The sequence below is a fragment of the Orcinus orca genome, chromosome 13 (genome assembly GCF_937001465.1).
Source record: "Orcinus orca chromosome 13, mOrcOrc1.1, whole genome shotgun sequence".
NCBI lineage: Eukaryota > Metazoa > Chordata > Mammalia > Artiodactyla > Delphinidae > Orcinus > Orcinus orca.
In genome coordinates this window covers 55,925,140-55,938,672 of record NC_064571.1, presented here as the reverse complement: position 1 = coordinate 55,938,672, position 13,533 = coordinate 55,925,140, and the positions used below count along the sequence as shown (strand labels likewise).

Genomic DNA, 13,533 nt, shown 5'->3' with positions numbered 1-13,533 from the left:
GATTTATCATTTAGTATGTATCATAATTCATCCCTATTAAATAAAATTATCAGTTCCCAAATGAGTGATACTAAGATTTTTTTGTGTGTTTTACTTCTGCCTACATATCATTTTGTACACGTAGGAGTAAACCTGTAAGTAAATTTTTAGAATTTGGCTGAAGATTATGTGCAACTGTAATTTCTGGTAGACTTTATTAAATTGATTTCCACTGAGATTGTACCAGTCTGTTGGTGCCAGCAGTGTATGTTTCTGCATCATCTCATCAAGAGAATGATTACCAAACCTTTGATAATCTGACACATGAAAAATGTTACCTTAGTGTAGTCTTAATTTTCATTTCTTTTTTGAGTGTTGGGTGCAGTTTAAGATCCATTTGTGGGTTTTTTTGGTCCATTTTTCTATCATGTTGGTCATTTTCTTACTAATTTATGGGACCTTTTTTATATTAGGGAAATGAGCTCATGATATGCAATACAGTTCTTTATTTCTTATTCACGTAGTGTGCTTTTGTTTTACTTTATGCTTCCTTAATTTAGTGTGTTTTCTTTTTTAATTAAAATAAACATTTACACAGTTTAAAGAACCAAATAGTTCTATAAGCTCCTCTTCTTGGAGAAGATTCCCCAGAACCATTTCGAACTCTTGCCGCTGATTCCTTTGGAATTTATCTTCAGATTTCTAAACAACTGTGCTTCTTGATTTTTTTTTAGTTCTAGGAATTATCTATCCCATTATGGAAGGTGAGATTTAATCACTCCATTACCCCAAACACACACACACACACATATACGCCACATACCCTTCTCCCCACCCCTGACCCCCCCCCCCGTTCTTCCTCATGTTTTCCAGATAGGATTACTTTTTATTTCCTGCACAATTTCTTGTTTTCCTTGGAGTTAATAAGTTTTGTTTGGTGTGCTAATCATTAATTTAACCCCCAGTTTTCCCCCAGTTGAGATCAGTGCCATTCTGATTCTTGAGCTTTTGTATGAAACTTTTTTCTTTCTCTCTGAAAGCATATAGGCTCTGCCTACCTCCAGTGTTCTGAAATTTTTGATAATGTGCCTTTGTAAGTATCTGTTTTCATCCATTGTGCTTGGCACAGAGTGGGCCCTCTCAGTCTTGAAATTGATGCCCTTCAGTTTGGAAATTTTTTTAGATTATTTAAAAAAATTACTTCTCTCTGACAAAGCGAGAGAGAGGCATGGACATACATACACTACCAAACGTAAGGTAGATAGCTAGTGGGAAGCAGCCGCATGGCACAGGGAGATCAGCTCGGTGCTTTGTGACCGCCTGGAGGGGTGGGATAGGGAGGGTGGGAGGGAGGGAGACGCAAGCGGGAAGAGATATGGGAACATATGTATATATATAACTGATTCATTTTGTTGTGAAGCTGAAACTAACATACCATTGTAAAGCAATTATACTCCAATAAAGATGTTAAAATGAAAAAAAAAATTACTTCTTCTCTTCAATTTTCTGTGTCTCTTACTCCTGTTATTTGGCTCTTGAACCTCCTGGACTGATCCTCTACTGTTTTACCATGTCTGCCTTGTGCTCTAATTTCTGGGAGTTTCCTTCAATTTTTATCTTCCCAGCTTTCTCTTCTATGATTATGTTTTTACTTTACAGGAGCTCTTTTGTTCCTCTGAATGTTCTGTTTTTCCTTTTAATAACATCCTGTTATTTCATGAATTCAAAATCTTATCTTTCTGAAAGGAGTTTGCTCACTTGCTTCTTTCCTCCCTTCTTTCCTTAAATTTTCTTTTCCTAACCTCATCCCTTTCTCTTCCAAATTGCCCTTTTCTGCTTGTTTTGGCCCCCCTCTCTTCTTCTAGGGAACTTCTTCTATGTTTGTCCATGGACTGTCTGCTTATATTTTAAAGTGGGCATTGAATAGCTGATTGGAAGCTCTGTGCTTGTCCGTGGGATTTGTTGGCTGTGGGTTTCACTGTAGGGTGATTTGGCTGAAATATTTGAGTAACCTCCAATGTTAGCACCTTTTGATCTCCCTTTTGGGCTAGTGAGATTCTAAAGAGTAGAAAAACAAGGGTATACATTTGATTGCCATCATTTTGAAAATTCAAGTGTCTGAAAAAGGTTAGTATGTCAAATAATAAGTATAAACTTTCACTTATGTTTTTTAAGTGTAGCTTCCAGCCCTCATCTCTGCCTGGTATTCTTCAGTTTCCAAAGTCCTGTTTTACATTCTTCAGAAATAAGCCTTCTCTTTGGGGAGTGAGCGTTGTATTCATTCATTCTGCTACACTGAACGGGAGAGGAGAATTCTGGGGAGTCCAACTACTTCTTCAGTACACTTTCAGTCAGTGCTCCAGTTTGTAGCCCAAGCTTCACTTCCACTTCCAGAGGAGTTTAAGCTAGTTTGCTTTTTTCTTTCCTCGCAGCTGGCTTAGTTTGTAACTTAGCATTCCACTAAGGGTCTTGGTTCTTCTGCTTCCCAGGCTTCACGTGTACTTGTTGCTGTCTCCACTCCCATTAACTTTATCTTTATGGATATAAAAGGTCCCTTATGAAGTGTAGCAGAATTTTAGAAGAGAAACAAATGTTTATGTTCAGTCCTTCATCTTTAACTGGAAGTCCTTTACGTGAGTCATTAAATATTTTAGCTCATTCAGAGATAAGCTTGGATCAGGTAAAGCTAAATGTCTCAGGCTTTTTGTGGCTGTTGTTTTTCATCTGTTTGTGCTATCAGAAAGTTCTTTGAGAATCTGATGAATGTTTCGAACTTCCTCTGAGAAAAAATAATTAAAATAAATACACAGTATTTTGTATACATTTTATTTTTTAGAATTTACATTCTATCAGTTAGGGGTATTCTCTACTGAAATGTTAGTCCCTTCTTTTGCCAAACAGTGCTCAGCAACATGGAGAAGGATTGACTTCCTTTATGTAGAATGTAAAACTAAAATTCCACCAAAGATAGCCATGCCAAACCAGTGACTCCTTTAAAAAAAAGAAAAAGAAAATCCAAATTGGGTAAATAAGAAAAATATAATAACAAGCAAGTATAATTCTGTGAAAAGGTAAATTTCAGCAAGAAGACTGCTTTTGGTTTGAATAAAATGTTGACATTGAAACTTGGTTCCACATGACATGAGCACATTTAGAGTGGTGTAAATGTTAATATTTAATATAAGGCTTATCATAAAACAGTATATAGTTAATTGCCTTGTGTGTGAGAGACGCTACTTCCAAGAGTTCAGAAGGATGATAAATACTTTTGATTGGAGTGTTTTATAAAATTTCATATAAGAGGATGTGCTTGACTTGGAGGTTTTGTTTTATTTTTTTTTTAAGTTGGAGTAGAGGATATGGTTGCTATCATTTTGGAAGCTTTGGGGAACAAGCCCACATAACTTTTAACTTTCATTTAGAAATTGAGAAATCTGGTTCAAGTTCCTAAATCCTTTTTTATTCTTTTTTTACATTAATCAGGTATTGCATATGAGATATGAACTTGGCCAGTGGTACTGTTCTATCTATTATGGGTTGTATTTTGGTCTTACAGTGTCATATATAATCTTTTACCTGTTGGTAGCTGGTAATTCACTTACTAATCAGACTCCCAAAACATAGAATTTCAGAACAGTAGATGTTCAATATTGTTGTGTATAGCTTTTTTTCTAAGAAAACAGATACTTGGTAGAGCAAGGAATCAAACCCAATGTTTAGGCATTCTTTTTCTTGTTTCCTACAGTTCACTGTCTTGAGATTATATGTTTATTGTATGTGTATGTATTTTGGGTACAAGTTGGTACTCTTATTTATTATCAGAAAATATTTAATTTTTTAGGCGCTATGGGTTTCTTGGTTCTTTTGAAGTCTAGATAGATGTGGGTACTCAAACGCATAGTTTTCTAGGATTTCTGTTGCATGAAGGTTTCCCAGATCATTTCAGTAAAATATGGCACTTGGTCCTAATAATCTCTTCTAATAGATACTTCTGTAATTCATATGAGGAAGTTTTCATGGCCAAACCTTATAGGTGATTCTATGAAGGGAAACTGTTAAATGTCATAACTGTTAAAATGACTTTATGAGTATGTGAGAGTAAACTGTTACTTCTTAAAAAAAAAAAAAAAATCCAGGTCCAAGCAGGTAGAGGTCAGTCCTCTCATTCCCAGCTCTTTTTCTTAAGCCAAAATTTTTCTCTCCTTTGGGAGACTCTGTCCCTTTTTACTATTGCCCCTCAGTATTGACTGAGGCAGAGAGCATTCAATTTACCTTCAGTGCCCTCTCTAGAACATGGACATGAGACTTTTCCTACTTAATTTGACATGAGTTAATTGAGATAAGAACTTTTAAACTTTATTAAAGGTAGAGGAACTCCAAGGGGAAATAAACGTAGAGCACAATAGCCAAATACATAATCTAGTCTGTGCCTAGCCTGTGTACAGCTTCATTCATATGGTATAATTCTTGGATTGCCTTCATGTAGTGGACACCATTTAAGCATCCATTATTCCAGATTCCACTCCTGGATGCTGTCCTCCCTGGAAGTCTTCCTTTGAGAGAATGAGGGTCTTCTATAACACAGGAGTGATGAGTTCAGGGATTTTTTTTTTTTTTTTTTTTTTTTTGGCTTGAGTCCTTTCTCTTTTCGGTAATGTAAGAAATGTCTATTTTCTTTATGGAATCTACTCCAGTTCTAGGGGGTGTATGGACTAAGGGTAAAGACCACATAAGAAATTTATCACATTTATTGGGGATGGAAATGTTGCTTTGTTAAACCACTTCTGTCAAACTAATTTAAAAAAATCTTCCAACACTTATTTAGTATTTGTTTTGGCAGGAAGATAAACAAATTACTATTTTGGGAAATAGGTATACACAGAAGGACCGTTAATTATGCAGAGTAGCATGTGCTAAGTGCTAAGTGGATGGTAAAGAACTGTTAATGAAGTTTAGTAGAGCACCTTGGGGGAAAGGATTTCTGGGAAAGATAGGACCCAAATCTGACATTTCAGGAAGGATGTAACTGTGCAAGGATGGGAGGAAGTTGAGGAAGGGGAGGGCACAATTTTAAAAATAATTCATTGTCTAAATTATGGTAGACGAAATACTCCTGCTTTTTTTTTTTTTTTTAAATATTTATTTATTTATTTGGCTGCGCTGGGTCTTAGCTGCGGCACGCGGGATCTTCATTGCCGTGTGTGGGATCTTTTAGTCGAGGCATGCAGGATCTAGTTCCCTGGCCAGGGATCGAACCCGAGCGCCCTGCATTGGGAGCACAGAGTCTTAGCCACTGGACCACCAGGGAAGTCCCAACAGTCCTGCTTTTGATTTTAGACTATATTAGAATCAGTTAGTACAAATGTTCAGTACGATAAGTGTTTTTTCCTTCACCTTTATATTTCTAAGTTACTTGTTATTTGAAAAAATGAAGCTATATTCTTTGAGGACCTATTGTTTCCTACTGTGCTGTCAATTTTGTTTATAAATATGTAATATAGGTGGGCTAGATTGTAAGCTGAGGACAGCTTTGAAGTAAGTTGGTCCCTCTTACTTGATTGATGAGAACAAATCAGCCAGTCTGCCAGCAAAGGCAAGGGAACTAGAAATTTAAATTCAAAAGAATTTTTAAAACACAATGCTTCAGATTATTTTTCTTGTTCTTTGTCAGAGTTTATCATCAAAATAAATGATTAGCCAAGTGCACTATGTTTAATGTTTTTAGGAATAGTAGAGAGTTTTATCCAGGGAATCGGGTGTTTTGTAAGTCGAGATTAGCTTTTGTTCTTCTCCAGCAACTATGAATCCACTTCTTTAGATGAAGTTCTATTCCCTAGATATGTTTAGGGGGAAAGGGAGAAAAAAGCCTCTGTTATATGGATCATTTGACTTAAGGAGTAGAGATGACTTTGAGTGAGCTAAAGAGGGGTTTAGAAAACGGGAACCTAATACTCAGTTTTGAAAGTGTTTCATCTGGTGATGAGTAGTGTTAGTATCGTAGTATGTGCTTTTGCATGTATTTGACCTTATTTTGAACATTATAGTAATATTTCAATTTGAGTATTTAAACAGCCCTTTAAGTTTCGTTTAACCTAATTTTGGCTTGTTATGTGTAAAGATTGCCCACCCTTTTCCCTCACCCCCTTTCAGAGTTGTTTTGTAAGCAAGCTCAAAGGTATCAGAGTCTTTTAATGTGGAGGCTTATTCCAGAAAAAAATGTCAACTCCAAATCTACCTATCTAAATTTTAGGGCCTCTAGAATTTTTTTCCCAGATTTGTTCTTCTCAATGAAAAGCAGTTATTATCAGTTTGGTTTGCTACTTGCTTAGGCAAGAAGGGCATGACACATCTTTGAGTTCCCAAATCTGTGATTCTAAGATAAGTAGACAGTGGACATCTCAGTAGGAAATAATGTTATTCTTAGAATTTCAGTGCTTCTGCTTTGCTCCTTGAAATGCTCATGTACACACACACACACACACACACACACACACACACAACCATACCAAATTAATTGTGCTCTTACTCTTCTTCTGGTCTTTGTATATGCTGGCTATTTCCTTCTCCCACTTGCACCTTTTAGGTCTCAGCTTAGGCTTCTTCCTTTGGAAAAATTATAACTACATAAGACTTTTTTGATACCTCTTCTTGGCATACCTGTATTTATCCCATTATAGCCCCTGTATCACAGTGTGCCTTCAAAACCTGTGCACTGGTCTTTGTCTTCCACCAGACTATACATTCCTTTAGGGATGGGGGGCATCTTATTCCTAGTACTTAATACAGTGCCTGGCAGGTAGTAGGCAGTCAGAAAATGCTTGAGTGAGTGTCTAATGTACTGTTGTTAAAGTAAGTTTAAGGTATTCCTGTGGCAAATACAAGTAGGTATGATTTATTGCTGTATTTTATGTACTGATTCTGAATGAAAAATTTTAGAATCAGCCCAGAATTGAATGCTATATACTATATACACACATGTGAAACCTTTTAAGTGATTATTAAAAATGTGATTACTTAAGGTGATTATAGCAAACTACTTAAATAAAAAAGACAGCCAGTAGTCCCCAGTCTTCCGTGTATAACTCCTTTTAAAATACCATTTCTCAGGTGCTTACTTTATAGTACAATTACTGTGTTCCATTGATTAAGCAAGTAAATAATAACATTATGCTGCTGTGAGTTCAGTAATGTATTTATCTCAAAGAAGGCAATGGAAAAAGACAGATGTGCAGAGAATATTGCTCATTCAGTCTTTAGACAGTGCTTGCTATGCATATATTCTCTCTCAGTCTTGTAAAACCTCTTAGGCCCGCAGAGTTGTATAGACCAAGTGGTCTCTACAGGGAGTATGCAGGACCATCCATCAATTGTCTTTCATCTTGAAAAAGGCAAATTACATTTAATATAGTGATTGACACTGGCTTCCCCACACTGTTAGTATGTCAAATGGGCTGGTGAGAGATCCTAAGGAACGGTAGAATTTTTACTTCCTCACTTGTATTCATTGCTGTATCACATTGAAGTTTACATGTGATTACATTGATTTTCCATGTGATCTAGTTTTTTGTTATTGTTGTTCTTGTTTTGGTTTTGTTTTTTTAATTTGTCTTTGGCTGCATTGGGTCTTTGTTGCTGCGCACAGGCTTTCTCTAGTTGCGGCGAGCTACTCTAGTTGCGATGGAGCTACTCTTTGTTGCGGTGTGCGGGCTTCTCATTGTGGTGGCTTCTCTTGTTGTGGAGCACAGGTTCCAGGGGCGCAGGCTTCAGTAGTTGCAGCATCCGGGCTCAGTAGTTGTGGCTCACGTGTTCTGGAGCGCAGGCTCAGTAGTTGTGGCTCGCGGGCTCTAGAGTGCAGGCTCAGTAGTTGTGGCACACGGGCTTAGCTGCTCCGCGGCATGTGGGATCTTCCCGGACCAGGGCTCGAACCTGTGTCCCCTGCGTTGGCAGGTGGACTCCCAACCACTGAGCCACCAGGAAAGTCCCTCCATGTGATCTAGTTTTAACTAAACAGTCTTCAAAAAATGAGCAAGTGACTGTAAAAGATTCCTATCAAAACATTAGATTGATTTTAATTATAATAGAGCACATACAAGCACACAGTGTAAAAAATGTTAGAACTCCTAATCCCAGTATGGGCTCTTATTATGGGGTAAAACCTGTAATATAATCAGATCTCAAATATCAGCCTCTCAAAATTTGAGATTGTCAAAGATTATTTGAAATGTGGATCTCTATTTACTGTTGTTGAAACCATAGCTTGCCTGAGTGTATAGTGTGCTTGACGTATGGCTAAATCATAGTATAAAATCATAGCAAATTAGCAAGACATTTTAAAAATTGCATTCGGAGGGTAAAAACTAACCTTTATGAGTTTTTCCCCCCCAGAGGTGTTTGATAGAGCCATATAATATTCAATACAGTAACTACAAAGTTTCACTAAATTTAATTATAAATGTTTACAAGGCCCTTTGAGGTTTCTTGCTGAGTAGTAAAAGACAAAGCATACCACTGGGGAAACACTAGTTTTTCCTGCCTTGGTCAAAATGACTGAAATAATACGTAGAATATGTGGCCCCAAATTAAAATACATTCCTTTGTCATCACATGCCTTTGAAACATGTAGTAATCATTGCCAAGTTGAAGAAACCAGTGTGAGAACTATTACACATGGGAGATTTAAGATTGACTAAAATATAGGTGTTTGTAACATACGTTCCTCTTAGTATTTGCTAAATTTTGTTTCAGTAATAAAGTCTGTTTTTTTGGGGGGAGTGAAGAGTAAAAGCAAAGAGATGCTAGACAGATGTATATTCTCAACAGTAAATGCTTCTTTAATAAAGATAACCTTTTTTGGAAGAAAAATCATAGTCACTTAAGGTGAAAATTGTTCACTGCAACATTCATAGGAAAATTACTGCAGCAAAGAAATTGAACCAGGAGTTCAGAGCTATTAGGGTGTCATCAGTGTAGTTAATTTTATAAAAACAAGACCTTTAACTTTAAGATTCAGTGAGCTATTTACAGTGGTGATGCCAAAATATGCAGACGCTCAAGCCCCCTATATAAAATGGTGTGGTATTTGTATACAACCTATGCACAACCTCCCCATGTACTTTAAATTATCTCTAGATTACCTAATACAATATAAATCCCATGTACAAGTTGCTGGTGCAAGGCAAAGTCAAGTTTTGCTTTTTGGAACTTTCTGGAATTTTTTTTCCCTGAGTATTTTCAACTTGTGGTTGGTTGAATCTGAGGGTGTGGAACCAGCTGATACTGAGGGCTTACTGTGAATGAAATGAGAAATGACCAAGAAGGTACAGTCTGCCACATAGAGTTTTGATGATTATCTCATAGCAAAGTTTTTTGCTTTTGAAGAGTTAGAGAACTTAAAATAGTAATTGCTAATTCCTATGCAGATATTTTTGGATAAAAGAAAATACACTCTTAATCATGCCATTCAAGATGAAGCTTACTTACTAAGAAAGTAATTGTCTTAAAGAAAGTAGTGTTAGTGAAAGAACGGTTGAGAAACAAATGTTTGGAGATGGTTTGTTTTGTGATTTTTGTTGGGGGAAAAAAGATCATCTATATAAACTTTAAGCACTTGGGAATTTAGTTATATGTTCTAGGAAAACACATATGTGCACCACGATTGTTCAAAACAGCTCTGTTTTATACTTTAAAAAAATGAGAAATAACTCATATTGATAGTGGAATGGATAAAAATTGTGGTACAAACATACAGTGGCATATAGTGAATGAACTACAGCTCTATACATCAATGTAAATGAAATACAGTGTTGAGCTGGAAAAAAAAAGTACTAGAGTAAAACATACTGTATTTTACATCAGTGTAAGGTGTCAAACATATAAAACTAAACAACCACACATGAATATGGTTAAACTAGAAGAAATACTAATTATAAAATTCAGGATAATAGGAGGCTTCAGTGGTCTTGATAATGTTCTATTTCTTAAACTGTATGGTAGTTTTAGTACTCTTTAGCTGTGTGTATACATTATATAAAATATGTATGACATTTCATGATGTTTAAAGAATTAAATCACCATGGGACAACCGTAACTTTAAAATGAGATCAATATTGAACGTAAAAAAAATTTTACTGATTTGTGAAAGAATGCAGTTGCAGTTACAGCCAACAGGTGTGCTGGTGACCGAAGCTCAGTCAATTAGATACTTAGATACCTGTTTCCCAAACCTTGAATCTTGAGAAAGTGACTTTCAGAAAGAAATTAGACGGAACGTAGAAGATCACTGCAGCAGCAGGCAAGGCTGTTCTTGGTGTAACTTTCACAGTGTTTGGCTGCCCAGCCTCAGGGCTCCTTTGTTTCCTGATGGTTTTCCAAGCTGGCGTTCCAGGCTCCCTTTGATTCTTAAGGTCTCCAATAGCTTTCTATTGAAGACCCCTCCTTCCTTCTCTCTTTATCCCTAAATTAAAAACAAATTTGGAAATAGAAATTTCCAAACTATTTTTAAAACTCTTCTAAATGAGGAACTCTTGTGAATTTTGAGCCCATTTCTTGAAATGTGAAACAGCAGAACCTTAATTCGAAGAACATCAAGATAAGGGAAATGATAACAAATTTTTTTTTTATAATTGGTAGTTGGGATTGAAGAGTGGGTGATAAATACAGTCAACAATTCAGTTTCATTTGCGTTTAGCTATCTTTATAAGGGTGTTTTTTTTTTTCAGGTGAAATAAGCATTAAAAACAATCTAAATTAAAATGTGCTTAGAACTAGGCTTTCAAATCATTGTATCAAAATATCAAACCAATGTGCTAACAAATAAGCATATTCTATTACATTGTTCTCAATACAAAATATAATTTTTTTATCATACTTGAATGAAATTAATTTTTAGGTCTGAGTAAAATCTTGTCCTTCCAAAATTCCTTTTTATAAATACCTGTGTTTGTAATTTATTAGTACAGTATTATATATAACTCATGAAAATTTATAAAATTGCTGTAATTTATAAATATTATATATGGTGGTTCATTGGGTTTTTAGGAATAGGAATATTTAGTTTTATTGTAAAGCTAGGTAATGGTTACAGCTGAAAAAGATATCTCACAAAGATACCTAGATCCAAATGAAAGTCAGTTGATCTAGACTAGTGTGTCTCAAAATGTGATTCTTTAGTCACCAGCATGCTTTTTTGAAGATCCCATCCGAGATCTACTGGAAAAAAAAAATTGAGGGTGTGGGGATAGGGCCATGGAATTTGCATTTTGAGCAAATAATAACAGCAAACATTTTATGGTGTTTACTGTGTCTCAGGAACTGTTCTAAGCACTATATGTTAACTCATTCTTCACTGCAACCCTGTCAGGTGTAGGTACTATTGTTATTATTCCCATTTGACAGAGAAGGAATTTGAGGTACCAGTGACTAGGAAACTCAAGATCACACAGCTAGCAAGTGTTAGGGCCAGGATTGTATGTGGAAAACGTACCAGGCATTCTCATCCCCACTGTTCCAGTCCAAGTCATTTGAAATTGGAAAAGCTTTATTCTAAAGTAATAGTAAAGCTGAGAGGGAGGGTGATGCATAGTGGTACTTTACAGTTCTCTCTGTGGGCTTTAAGTCTTTGTCAGCCAGCACTGAGTAAAAGCTGTCCTAATGTTACTTCATGGATTGTGAAACACGCAATATTAAGTAGTATGTTCTTCAGCACATCATTAAAGTTATATTTGTTTTTATGGGTTAATGGGCTTCAGTCAATCCAAGTAAAGTTTTTTATTTGATGTGCAGTAAAACCTAAGTAAAATCACATGTTTGTAAAACTGAGATTTTATGTTTTAATTAATTTGGGGGGTTGTCTTCAGGATTACTGGGGGGAAAATACTTGATTACAACACTTGCTTTTGGAAGTCTTTCTAAAATATATTAGCATGCTTTTCTACCTTAGTAGATTGAACAAGATGTTGCATCGTTCTGAATATTCTCACTCCTGCGGCTTATATATTGAACCCTAGAGTTATAAATTGAATTAAAAAAAAAAAAAACTTAACCAGGTTTTGTTTCTTGGTTTCCTTTCTCCTAGAATGGTGGTTCTCAACTTGCTCTACGGACAAATCACCAGGGAGGCATTTTTAAAAAGATATTCATATCTGGGTCCCATCCCCAGAGACTCTAATGTGCTAGGATTGAGAAACTACTATTCTAGAAGAAGGGTATACGGGGACATTTTCTTGGTTTCTTTTTTGTTGTTGTTCCAGTAAATTTTGATAATACTGAAAAATATACTTGATCAGGAGTTACTAGAAAATAGATAAAATATTGTATATAAATGCTCTATCAAATTTAAACATGTAACACCTACAATTTTTTTTTCCTTTCAGATTCATTACTAAACATGGGTGCATTTTTGGATAAACCCAAAACTGAGAAACATAATGCTCATGGTGCTGGGAATGGTTTACGTTATGGCCTGAGTAGCATGCAAGGATGGAGAGTGGAGATGGAAGATGCACACACAGCTGTCGTAGGTATTCCTCACGGCTTGGAAGACTGGTCGTTTTTTGCAGTTTATGATGGTCACGCTGGATCCAGAGTAGCAAATTACTGCTCAACACACTTATTAGAACACATCACTAATAATGAAGACTTTAGGGCAGCTGGAAAATCAGGATCTGCTCTTGAGCCTTCAGTGGAAAACGTCAAGAATGGTATCAGAACTGGCTTTTTGAAAATTGATGAATACATGCGTAACTTTTCAGATCTCAGAAATGGCATGGACAGGAGCGGTTCAACTGCAGTGGGAGTTATGATTTCACCTAAGCATATTTACTTCATCAACTGTGGTGATTCACGGGCTGTTCTGTATAGGAATGGACAAGTCTGCTTTTCTACCCAAGATCACAAACCTTGCAACCCAAGGGAGAAAGAGCGAATCCAAAATGCAGGAGGCAGCGTAATGATACAGCGTGTTAATGGTTCATTAGCAGTGTCTCGTGCTCTGGGGGACTATGATTACAAGTGTGTTGATGGCAAGGGCCCAACAGAACAACTTGTTTCTCCAGAGCCTGAGGTTTATGAAATTTTAAGAGCAGAAGAGGATGAATTTATCATCTTGGCTTGTGATGGGATCTGGGATGTTATGAGTAATGAGGAGCTCTGTGAATTTGTTAAATCTAGGCTTGAGGTATCTGATGACCTGGAAAATGTGTGCAATTGGGTAGTGGACACTTGTTTGCATAAGGTATGTAAGTCTTTTTTGTTATAATTAAAATGCCCTATTAATTTTGAAAAGACACGGTAAGTAAAATTAAGCAAACTTAGTTTTAAGGCTTTTAATATTTTTATTAGGGAAGACCTATATATTTAAAAATTATTTTCTTCACCAGAAATGAAACCTTTTTTTTTGGTTGCCGTCCTCATTTGTCTTAATCTTCTAATTTGCAAATTAAGTTTAATAAATTTGTGGCATTTGTTGTCATTTAAATAATTTATGGCTTTTGTTGTGGCAGAGGCATCTATACACATTTGTGACTTTTGATTAAAATTCTCAACATTGGTAGTAGC

At 36.0% G+C, this 13,533-nt stretch overlaps 1 protein-coding gene across 5 annotated transcripts in view; it reads left to right on the top strand.

The window, feature by feature from the left end:
* The window catches only part of PPM1B (protein phosphatase, Mg2+/Mn2+ dependent 1B), a 98,926-nt gene that overhangs the window by 34,339 nt on the left and 51,054 nt on the right, over nucleotides 1–13,533 (top strand). For 4 of the 5 annotated variants that reach the window (XR_007470870.1, XM_049695997.1, XM_004265003.4 and 1 more), the window contains exon 2: nucleotides 12,351–13,210. Coding sequence is in view for 4 of the 5 variants with exons in the window: in XM_049695997.1 (XP_049551954.1) it covers nucleotides 12,365–13,210 (846 nt within the window). In the remaining variant the exon portion in view is untranslated. The remainder of the gene's footprint in view (nucleotides 1–12,350; nucleotides 13,211–13,533) is intronic. The other variant, XM_012539578.3, reaches the window with a different exon arrangement.